General features: G+C 36.7%; 1 protein-coding gene across 4 annotated transcripts in view; it reads left to right on the top strand.

Moving 5' to 3' along the window:
- The window catches only part of arhgap18 (Rho GTPase activating protein 18), a 50,230-nt gene that overhangs the window by 19,385 nt on the left and 18,345 nt on the right, over positions 1 to 12,500 (top strand). For all 4 annotated transcript variants that reach the window (XM_079831113.1, XM_079831115.1, XM_079831114.1 and 1 more), the window contains 2 exons: positions 3,378 to 3,613; positions 9,207 to 9,267. In XM_079831113.1, the coding sequence (XP_079687239.1) occupies positions 3,378 to 3,613; positions 9,207 to 9,267 (297 nt within the window). The remainder of the gene's footprint in view (positions 1 to 3,377; positions 3,614 to 9,206; positions 9,268 to 12,500) is intronic.

The raw sequence follows: 12,500 nt of genomic DNA, 5'->3' as shown, positions 1-12,500 counted from the left end.
AATGGGATTTTCAACATGTTTTCAGCTGAGTTCAGCAAGATTATAACATGTCTTGTGCTTACACTTCTGCCAGACTCCTGGCACACACACACACACACACACACACACAGCACCGCTCGAGCCGGACGGCCGCATCACTGCCCGCTCTTAAAGGGACAGTTCACCCAAAAGTGAAAACTCGAGTTGTTTGAAACCTGTATGAGTTTCTTTCCCCTGCTGAACACAAAAGATATTGGTAACACTTTATAATAACTACACACTATGAAGCATTAGTTAAGCATTAGTAAATAGTTAATTCATAATTTATAAAGCATCAATAGACAGTTTATAAATACAGCTATACATGCTTTATTCTTGATCTATAAGCATATCTATAATGTGTTTAATAACTGTATTTTCATACTTTATAAATGATCAATTTAGCATATCTAAATTAAGTGTTACATTATTTACAAACCAGTTATTTAGGAGTGGTCAGTGGTTCATCAGATCATTTAGAAAGTGTAAGTAAAGGATTAATAAACTATTTAAATGTACATTTATACATCTTATTATTAAGACATATAGTAATAGTTACTCAGTGTGTTAATAAATACTTTATAAACATGTATTTCCACTGTAATGCATGATTAATTCAGGTAGTTATAAAACATTTAGTAGTTGTCAGTGAACTCTTTTTGTGAGCTCATCTAAAGTGAGGACTAGTTATGCCTCGTAAAGCTTTTACAAAGTATATATTTAAAGGCTCAGTTCTCTAATGTTTTAAAGTTAGTACTGTTATGACACTACAAAATATTTTATTATATTATTATTGTTTTATCTAAATTGTATTTGTTGTATTTTGGCACTCGTGTAATCAACTGGTGTATTTTTATTCAGCAATGTTTACACTTTACAGAAATGCATTTTTATATCAGATTGCAGAGGCTTAGTTTCATCTGATTGCAGTTATGTTTTCTGGCGGTCTACAGGAATATTATTTATAAATATTTATATGTGCTATATTCCTCTGTGTTGTGTTTGTTTCCCTTTTCTGTTCAGAAGAGACCTGAGCCTTTAAATCTCCTCTGTAAAAGCTTTACGAGGCATAACTAGTCCTCACTTTAGATGAGCTCACAGAAATAGTTCACTGACAACTAGTAAATGTTTTATAACTACCTGAATTAATCATGATATCACAGTAGGAATACATTATAATTAGGGCTGTCAAAAGATTAATCGCGATTAATCGCATCCTAAATAAAAGTTTGTGTTTACATAATATATGTGTGTGTACTCTGTTAATTATTATTTATATATAAATACACACACATTCATGTATATATTTAAGAAATATTTGCATGTATATACTGTATATACATTTATATAATCTATAATATATATAAATATAAATGTTTTATATATAAAAATAATATTTTTTTCTTAAATATATACATGCTTGTGTGTGTTTATATATAAATAATAATTAACGGAGTACACACACATATATTATGTAAACACAAACTTTTATTTTGGATGCGATTAATCAAGATTAATCTTTTGACAGCCCTAATTATAATAAAGCGTTTATTAACACAATGAGTAACTATTACTATATATCTAAATAATAAGATGGATAAATGTACATTTAAATAGTTTATTAATCCTTTACTTACACTTTCTAAATGATAATATGAACCACTGACCACTCCTAAATAACTGGTTTGTAAATAATGTAATACTTAATTTAGAAATGATAAATTGATCATTTATAAAGTATGAAAATACAGTTATTAAACACATTATAGATATGCTTATAGATCAAGAATAAAGCATGTATAGCTGTATTTATAAACTGTCTATTGATGCTTTATAAATGATGAATTAACTATTTACTAATGCTTAACTAATGCTTCATAGTGTGTAGTTATTATAAAGTGTTACCAAGATATTTTGAAGGTAACCAAACAGACGATGCTATATTTGTAATCTAAGCGCATTGTTCAAGGCAGTGTGTGTTTATATTCCTGCATGTTTAAGGACAATAGGCGTAGCTTACAGGAAGAACCCACAGTAAAACCACAGGCGGAGATCACTCGTGACATCAGCTGGAATTGTTTGGCTCCTGAAGGAACGGTAAACTGTGGCTTCCTCAATGCCTGCGAGCGGAAGAGGAAGATATTTGTGCTTCCTGTCAGAGCACCTTCCTCCTCACCACGGCTGATGACAATAACATGATCTAACATGAAATGTCCAGGCTTCTCTTCATCAGGGTTCCCACTCGTCCTGGAAAACCTTGAAAATTGATGACAAATTTTCCAGTCCTGGAAATTAGAGAAAATGTAAAATGTCCTGGAAAATCTTGTTGCTGTCTGGGAAAATTCTTTAAAAAAAGTTATTTCTTTAGCCGAGTATAAAGAGTTTATCGCTGGCCCAAACAATTAGCGCTAGTGGCAGAAAGCACATGTTCAGGAACGCTGAGTTTGATACGTGTGAGTAGTATTTAGAATAATGATGTTTAGTCTTGTGTTGCCACTTGCAGCCGTTAGCTAATGCTATAACTGCTCAAATGTATGCAGTGAATGTTAACTCGTAAGCTGCTAACTAATCACATCATTTTGATTATAAAGTCACATTTGTGTGTTATAAAGTCAGAATTGCAAGATATAGTCAGAATTGCGTGATATAAACTCGCAAGTCTTTTCTTCACAATTGACTTTTTTGCGCAGTTGCGAGTTTATGGCCCGGTTTTACAGACATGGCTTAGACTAAGCCAGGATTAGGCCTAAGTTCAATTAGGACATTTAAGTAACTTTTATAAACGTGCCATATAAAAAAAACATTGCTGGTGTGCATCTTGAGACAAAACAATGACACTGACATATTTTAAGATATCTCAGTGTAAGTTGCTTTCTGTTAAAAATGCTCAAACATGCATTTTAGTCTAGGACTAGCTTAAGCCTTGTCTGTGAAACCGGTGGTAAATCTTGCAATTCTGACTTCTTTTCTCAGAATTGTGAGATCTAAACTGCAATTGCAAGTTATAAAGTCAAATTCTGAGGAAAAAATAATTTTTATATCACAAATATGTAATATGTAATTGCGATTAAAGTCAGAATAGCGAGATAAAAAAAGTCACAATTACCTTTTCTTTCTATTCTGTGGGTGTAAACAAGCTTCAATAGTCATAATGTATGATTAAGAGCTCATATTGAAAAATGCTGGATTGTTAAGTAATGGCAATAAACTGTACGGCTTTTAAAGACTTAGAAAGCAATATTTGGCATGATCCTTGTCTTTTATTCCCGCCGTAGTAAAATTAAAAATATCCTGGAAAAGTACTGGAAAATAGTTGCTGAAAAAGAGTGGGAACCCTGTTCATGTGTTCTGTTCTGCAGAGGGTGAGCAGGAGGAGGCGTGGCTGATGGAGGCGGGGCTTGCGACGCTGTTCGACGAATCGGCTTCAGGCGGCGAGGACAGCATCGCGCTTCTCTCCACTCTGACCCGAACGCAAGCGGCCGCCGTGGAGAGGCGCGTGGAAACGCTCAAACAGACGCTACGCAAGCGGAACAAACCTTACAGTGTCCCGGACGTCCGAGAGATCTTCAAACCATCGCCTGCTTCACAAAGTAAAGTAAGTGATCGCAAAACGCCACACATTTAGTGCTGTTCCTACCATAGGAACCAGGTTAAGTTAATTTAGCTTTATGGATCTTGTTTCTGGCTCTACTAGAGCAGTTGATTATTTCCTCATATTCTCCAGTGTTGCGGCTCCTCTCTTCCCAGTCTGTCAGTAACGCTCTGTCTCTATGAAGCCCCTCCTTCTGAAAAGCACGCTGCGCTCTGATTGGTCGGCTGGAGCAGTGTGTAGTGTTTGGGAAATGCCCCGCCCCTTGCCATAACCGGCAGTTTCAACACACGACTAAATAACTCAACCAGGCCCCACATCGTTATGCTGCCCATTAATTATTATAATGAGGAATATTGTGACTTGTTGGTTCCCGGAAGATGGAGGCGTTTCAGGAGCTCAGGAACACTGACCCTGATATAGAGAAGAACTCCCGCTCATGAATAAACAGAAACATTACACACTGCACCAATTAAACATGCCTGACACGGATTTTGGTAGCCTGGATGCCAGCCGAATTTAGCCCCGCCCACACATTTTTTTGCTCGGGTAATTCGGTCTGGACTCGCTCCATAGAGGAGGAATTATGCCCGAACAGAAACTGTTCGGACCAATGAAATCATCAGGGCGGGCTTTAGACGATGATGGACAGATGATCAACAGTAACGTAATCATCCACGTCATCAAAGGCTCTTGGGTTGAATTTGCTCTTATCCTAAACGGAGAACTTGTTCGTATATGCGTTCACCTTCACTATTTCTCTCAGAAACGATGATCGTGTTGGTAAGTACTCTGTGTATCCTTAAATTATTTTATTACTGGCAAAGATCGTTTACACTCATCTTTTTCTTGTAACGTTACTTAATCCAGCGTGCGTGCAGACAGGGTTTCCAAGTGTTTTTGCAATGTCGCGCACAATTGCTACTCAAAACTATAGCCCAAAACTATAACTTTCCGGGGGGTTCTCCGGAAAAAAATGGCGTTTGGTTGGCAAAATATGTTATTTTGGCAAGGTTGCCTGCTAAAATTCGCATTCCTGGGTTTATATAATCACATAATTGGGGTCGCTTCAACCCGCGGACATGGAGAAAAACACGGACTTGGCAACAGTGCAGTTGAGTTCTGTTGACATTTGACAACTAACGTTACGCGTCGCTCCGTTGCTCTGATTGGTTGTGGGTCTATCCAATTGAGGTCTTTCCTGGCTCGGTTGAAACACGCCCCATAATCAAAGCTCAATGGAGCGGTACCAGACTCAAATTCTGACTAGAATTGAGTATGGCCACGCCAGGCTAGGATTTTGGCCCATCAAAAGAGTTTTGGTTGCCAGTGTGTGCAAGTGAGAGAGAGAGTGTGTGTGTGTGTATTAAAGTACAGCAGGGGTGTCCAAACTTTTTTAAAAGGGGGCCAGATTCGATGTTGTGGACACACCCGGGGGCCGGTTCCTTTTCTATTATTTAAAGATATATATATATATATATATATATATATATATATATATATATATATATATATATATATATATATATATAAAACATGTTTTGTTTCTTGGAAGCATAATAGATTTGACAAAAGCTTGAGCTCACTGCAAAAAATGCTTTTCTTACTTAGTATTTTCGTCTTGTTTTCTGTCCAAATATCTAAAGAATCTTACATTAAGAAGCATTTACTAGACAAGCAAAAGTTTTTTTCTTGTTTTGGGGGAAAATAACTCAAAATTAAGGGAGTTTTTGCTTAAAATAAGCAAAATAATCTGCCAATGGGGTAAGCAAAATAATTTTGTTTTTTGTTTGAATTAAGATTATTTTTCTTACCCCATTGGCAGATTATTTTGCTTATTTTAAGCAAAAACTCCCCAAAAATGTTGCTTGTCTAGTAAATGCTTCTTTATGTAAGATTCTTTAGATATTTGGACAGAAAACAAGACAAAAATACTAAGTAAGAAAAGCATTTTTTGCAGTGCTGACAGTAGAGTAGCTTGTGGTAGGACACAGATGTACATTTATAGATATTTAACAATATCTGTAAAACTTTCATCATCAACCAAAAAGTTTTAATGGGTGAAATTTAAATATTATTAGTAGGGATGCACCGAATCCAGGATTCGGGTTCGGATTTGGCCTAATATTGGGCTTTTTGACGGGGTTCGGTTTCTGCCAAACCTTAGAATTTTTTTCCACCGAACCGAACCCTAGGCTTGCACTACGAGCTCCGCTGGTCGACGTTGATTATGGGAACGCGTTTACTAGGTGGAGCGTTCGACTGCAGTCGCTGTGAGAAAGTGAAAATGGAACTTGTGAACTGAAAACGTGTTGTTTGGCAGTACTTTCAGTCAAAAGAAGGCGATTAAAGTCGAGCTACATGTTCAATTTGCAATGCCGATTTGTCTCGTGGTGGCAAGGACCCTAAACAATAGCCGCTGTTAAAACATTTGAGTATTAAACATCTGAAAGGATACGAGTTGTGCATGAGGGAATCTACAGACAGCAGCCAATGCAGCAACTTCAGGTACGGTACTTCAGATAATGTGGCCTATTCTTAATTCAAATTAAATTAAATTAAAAATACACAGCTGTAGGGATGCTCACTCGGTTAATTTTCCCAACGACAACCGCTGCTCATTATCCGATTATTAACCGTTAACTGATAAGATTATAATATTGAATTGGCATTAAATAAAAATATTAATGACGAGTGTTTGTCACGCGTTAAAAAGATACTTTTTTCACAGGTTTATTTCACCGTGCAAACATCAGCACAGATCAGATAAAATATAAATAAAAAGAATAAAATAAATAGGCCTACACTAAATATTTTTCACTTAAATAATTACCAAAATAAGATGACAAAAAATGAAAATACACTGAATCCGTTTGAAGCTTTGAAGAACCGGAATAGTTTTTTGTCAAATAAAAATAGCAGGCCTACCTCAACCCACAGCTTGTATGTTTTTTTTAATTTTTAAATTTTTTAAGTAACATCTGGAGCGCAGTCTGTTGAATAGTTAAGCTTTTATACTTTCGTCTGTCTCCGCAGCGCGAGATCTGCTGACTGCGCGCGCGCCTTCTGTTGTTCTTTGAAACGCCAGAGGACGACTCGAGGTAATTGTTCTATAAACCATCAGGAATCAGCGGCGAGAAGAACATACTTTAGTAAACTTGACTAAAACCACACTACGAAAAGCCTTAAACAAGGCTTCAGATGGCACTGGTGCCCCGGGAATACAGAGAGAACGCCTCGGCCAGCCTCGGGAAGTGCCTTTCATTTGCTTTCCACCAATCAGGAGCTTGCACTGCTGCTGTATTTTAAAACCGCACAGCATATTTTGCAATATGAGCATCCCTACACTGCTGTGGACGTTTTTTACTTCATTAATGTTTTTAATGTGATAATGGGAGTAGGATTCGGCAGAATCTTAACCAGTGGATTCGGTATTCAGCCGAACCCCAAAAATCTGGATTCGGTGCATCCCTAATTATTAGTGAGTTATAACTCTTTTCTTATTTAAATGAACGTACTTTATTAAGGTCACCACAGGTAAAACCACACTGCAAAACATGCTTTTCTTACTTAGTATTTCTGTCTTTTTTCCAGTCCAAATATCTAAACATTATTAAATTAAGATGCGTTTTCTGGAAAATAAAATGAAAATGAATTGCAAGTATGATATGCCAATGGGGTCAGAAAAATTGTCTTGTTTCTGTTTGGGATAGAAACAAGAATTCAAACAGAAACAATATTATTTTTCTTACCCCCTTGGCAGATCATTCTGCTTGTTTTAAGCAAAAACTCATTTTATTTTCCAGTAAACAAGAAAAAAAATCGCATGTCATTTAACTTATCTAGTAAAAGCATCTTAATTTAAGAATTTTTCGATATATTTAGACTAGAAACAAGACAAACATACTAAATAAGAGCATTATTTTGCAGTGCACACAAGGCAAAAAGTAAAAAAAAAAAAATTCTATATCTAGAATGGCTTTATGTTATTTAGTCTATAAACATAAATACAAATGCACTGCAAGTTTATGACAAAAATAGTCTGCAATTTGGCCTTTATTACTCATTTAATACATGTCTACATTAAAAGTAAAAAAAAATGAGATATTGACCTACATTTCTGACAAATTACCACGGTTACAGTTCGTGTGACCACAGTAAAGCCACGATAAATGATGTTTGAAACTGAATCGGCTCAGTGTTTCTCCTGATTTGCATGTTTGTGTTGTTGATTACGTCAGCGCTGTTTAACTGGCTTTAAACTACATCAAATCAGCCAGAGCTTGCGAGTTGTAGCTCTGTTTTGTTCCGCTTTTGACGCGTTAATGTTTCCCTGGCCTAAATCTAGTACTGCCACCTGTACTGTAGACATTGTGAAACTGCACGATTTGTAAATTGTGAGTGGCGGGCCTCATATAATATATTTTAATAGACACGCAGCGGGCCGTTTGAAACTCATCCCCGGGCCGCATTTGGCCCTCAGGCCAGACTTTGGACACTCCTGAAGTCCAGTCTAGCTGTTTATTCTTCTCCCATATGGTTTTATTCAGTATGAAGCATTGACATGGGATGAAGTTCATGCAGGACGACCAACTAGTGACATTTTTTTACAGACTGTTAAAAGTGTCACCAATTACACAGTAGTTCCCTGTTAATAAACACTTCAGCACGGTGTAATGAATAACTGAGAGTTTGAGGGCTCTATGATAAATCACTGATGCCATTTTGAGTAAATTATTAAGTAAAGCCATAAGCAGTAATTTATGTTTCTGCTGGACGCTGTACTAAATAATCTATTTAAAAAGTGCATGAAAACGTCTTGTATATTTACCTAGCTAAGCAACGCCACACATGCGTTCACTGAAGCAGAAGCACCACTGGAAATAAACCAAACAAACACAAATGTAGACATATATTGTGTTGGTCCCCTGACCCGTCGAGGCATGGACTCCTCTAGACCCCTGAAGGTGTGCTGTGGTATCTAACACCTAGATGTTAGCAGCAGATCCTTTAAGTCCTGTAAGTTGTGAGGTGGGGCGTTATTCACTTTTGAATAACACTGATTCACTTTTGATCCTTATTCACTGACGGTCATAATGTTATGCCTAATCGGTGTACAGTAAAGTGTCATTCTGGAATATGGCCATGATGTGTCTTCCGACATGGTCATTTAAGAAATGAAAAGCTACACACTCCATCAATTAGAGTTAGAAAAACGTATAATGTGATACACACTGCAATAATATAGACTCTTAAGTATTTGCCTGTTTATATCCAAACAGCCAATTTCGGCCAGGCAGTGTATAATAAAAAATAAGTAGGTTGTGTCAAATATAAATTATACTTGTTTGTGTTTTATGGTGCTATGACTTGAATTGACTTGAACATGTGTGATTTTACAACCTCTGATAGAAAGAGACACTAATTTACTGGATTAGTCGCCTACAAATGCAGATTTCTATATTTCAGTGGCGTCTCATAGTTTTGGATTCCTGTGTATACTGCACATATATTGATGAACAGCAGTGTGTTTTTAACGTAACATTGCACATGCTAACAGTTTGCTTCTCTCTCTTGTTGTTCATCATTTCTGACACAGCAGGATGAGGTGGAATCCACAGACAGAAGTGGAAGCAGTAAACTGGAAGAGGAAGGACTGGGTATGTGTTTTATGGCATCACTCTAAATGCTTTTAACATTCAGCAAATAGAAATGGCACAGAAAAATGCTGTAATGTCCAGAAACTAAGATGAAACCTCCTCACGTGATTACCCTCAGGCACAATATAAAGGCTCATTTTTTTCTGAATGTTAATGACAATCGTGGAAATAAACACGACACCGGTGTCGTAAAGTCATTTCTCGTAAGCGTATGAGATTTTGAAAGTCATTTTTAGTGCTGGGCTATCTTGTTTTACAGTGTTCATACTTTACCCCGGGCTAGTAATCAATCCTGGTGGGCCGGTTTTGAGATTTCACACTGTACATTAACATTGGGCTCTTATTTACCATGGTAATAACATCAGTTGAGGACAAGTGGAAAATGGTCTTAAATCAACTGAAACACACTACAAGCAAAAGAGGACAAACCCAGAGAGCGTTTTCACTGTCACTCAAGATAAAGATGAATATAATCATTTCAAATGCAGTAAATGGTTAAACATTTCTTTGTCTTACATGGACCTAGTCATTTAAAAACTAATTTTTTGTTACATTTTTGAGCCAAATCTCAAGCATGGTTCAATAACGTACAACTTTTATAAGCATAACAGCATAAAAATTGTAATAAAAACCTCAGGCATAATTTTACAAGTGTCTATTTTACCAAATGACAATCATTTTTTAATCATATTTCTAAAAGAGTAGGAACTTTATATATTTTGTCTCAGAAAAACATGTCCTCTGGTGTGACAGTGACACCATATCCTGATTTTAAATCGGGCAAATTGAAAAAAAGTTAATGTTACTGAAGCCCATGGCTGAATCCGAAATCGCCCCCTAAACCCTCAATCACTAATACCGTTCACTTTGAGGAGTGAATGAAAACGAGACAGACGTTGAGTGTACATTGACTCGTTATTGCGGTGCATTGTGGGATTGAGTGAGTGCACTGGATAGCGTTCACTATGGTTTCAGACACCTCTACAAATGGCTGTCTCCTCAAATAATGCCCTATTTAAGGGTATAGGAGGCGATTTCAGATTGGGAAGATTTCGTCTCAGAATTGGTCAAATGTTGAACTTTTTTTGGATCCACTATAAAAGTGTACATTTCTGTTGTCCTTTGGTGCTCTCTGTCACACCACAGGACACATTTCAGTAAACATGCTCAAAAAACAGTGAAAGAATTGACAAAGTTAGTGACCCCTTATATTTTCTCAAACATCAGACTTCACACTACAGAATATATTTTCTTCAAAAGTGGTGTTTTAAAAAAAACTGTAATTCATATTTTTCACGTGACGTCACACCACTACAGGAACGCCCACCTGGAGGGCCAATCAAGGCTGTCCTCCACTGCCCTCCAGTCATTTATAGCAGGTTTGTAGTAAGACAGTGATATTAAAAGACCAAATTCAATATACACCTTATTGATGATGCATACTTTGCACAGGCAAGCACATGAACACAGAATATTAGTGCAACACGAGGTGCTTTTCCCATCGAAAAACCATTCAAGAAAACGTGTGGCGTTCATCTGCTCGCCTGTATATAGTGTGCATCGTCAGAAGGGTGTAAACTGAATTTAATGTTTTAATATCACTCTTTTAGTACATTACGGCACTTTAAGGGTGGGTTGCACTAATGATTCTTTAGCCTGGCGTCGGATCATCCCGATCAGCCCTTTAATTCTGACGGTCTTTCTGCATTAATCTGGGTTTAAAATGAAGTGGTGCAACACAACTCCATTTAAAATAAAACCAAGATCCACAAATCCTTGATTAGCATTAAACTTTGCTTAATTAAATCCTTATTGGTGCAATCAGGGCTGGAAATCTGGCATACCGGGCATTAGGGCTGCGCGATTAATCAAAATCGAACCGCAATCGCGATTTGGGTTATGTGCGATTATGAAAGCGCAAAGGCTGCGATTTTAAATAAATAAATGCCCAGCGTGTGTGTGAAGAGCTGATCTATGATCAGTAAACGCTGCTCCGTCTGAAAGACTGCGAGTTTGAGTCGCTTATAATGTGCGTTTGAAAAAACAACACGTGTCAGACATCTTCACAAACTAGCAGTGTGAAGCGTTCATAAACCTGTTCAACAAAATACGTTTAATAACAGGTTTTAACTCACTTCATATCGTCAGTCGAGATGATGTGGCTTCTCATCGCAGAACGTCCATCAGCACTGAATACTTCATTATTATGAAAATACCAGAGAAGACTTGAAGAACTCAAATACACCAGAACTTGTCGCTATAGTGTTATCTTCATGTTTAATCAGTCAAAGCGTTTCTATCTTCTCTTTATTCAGCTACAGCGCTAGCTTCACATTAGCGGTTTCCTGAAAACTATTACTTCTCTGAGGAAAATGTGGAGTTTCAGCTCGAGGGCGCCCTCTGGCTTCAGTATGAATTAAACTTTTGGGTTGAAAATAAGAAAAATAATACTTCTAAATAAATTTAAATGACAATCCTTATGTTTTTCTTCAATGTACTGGAGTTTTAATCCCTACAGGGGATGCACAAGAGGCTCATATTTCATATTAATGACATAGACTTTAAGAAATTGATATCACAGATAAAAAGCACCAGACCTTTCTAATGATTTTTAGTCATAGGCTGTCTGCATATTAACCGGTAATCCAAATTTTTTTTTGTAAAATACGTTTTCTGTAAAATATAATTATTGTTATATTTATTCTTAAATGCTTTTAATAATGAAAATGCTATTAAAATAGTGATATTTCTTATTTTTTTTAGCAATAATCATAATAATAATTATTAGCCATATTAATATATAAACACAAAATGTTATATACATACTTTTCATTTGTAAAAAAAAAAAATAATAATAATAATAATTGCATTTTTAATCGCAATTTTAACCAGAATAATTGCAATTAGATATTTTCTCCAAATCGTGCAGCCCTGGCGGGCATGTTCCCGGTGGGCCGCCGCACTTTGGGGCCGATACAAGGTTATTTATTTCTTTATTTTGCCACGGACTGGCCCATCATGCAGGGACAGCAGCACATTGGTTTATCTTCTGAGTTGACAGGCCGAAGAGAGAGACCTTCCCTCCATATTCACACACTGTGTCCATATTAGACGCTGTTTGTTTGTTTGGGGGCGCATGAAACCGCAAAAGGCGAATATCCAGCGCTGCCGCTGACAAACGTGCACTGCGTTTCTGCTGCTCATGACTCCGAATTTTGTTTTATATATATATA

The sequence above is a fragment of the Gobio gobio genome (assembly GCF_949357685.1).
Source record: "Gobio gobio genome assembly, chromosome: 12".
Taxonomy (NCBI): domain Eukaryota; kingdom Metazoa; phylum Chordata; class Actinopteri; order Cypriniformes; family Gobionidae; genus Gobio; species Gobio gobio.
The sequence above is the reverse complement of the archived record's forward strand: the minus strand, read 5'-3'. Positions and strand labels throughout refer to the sequence as shown.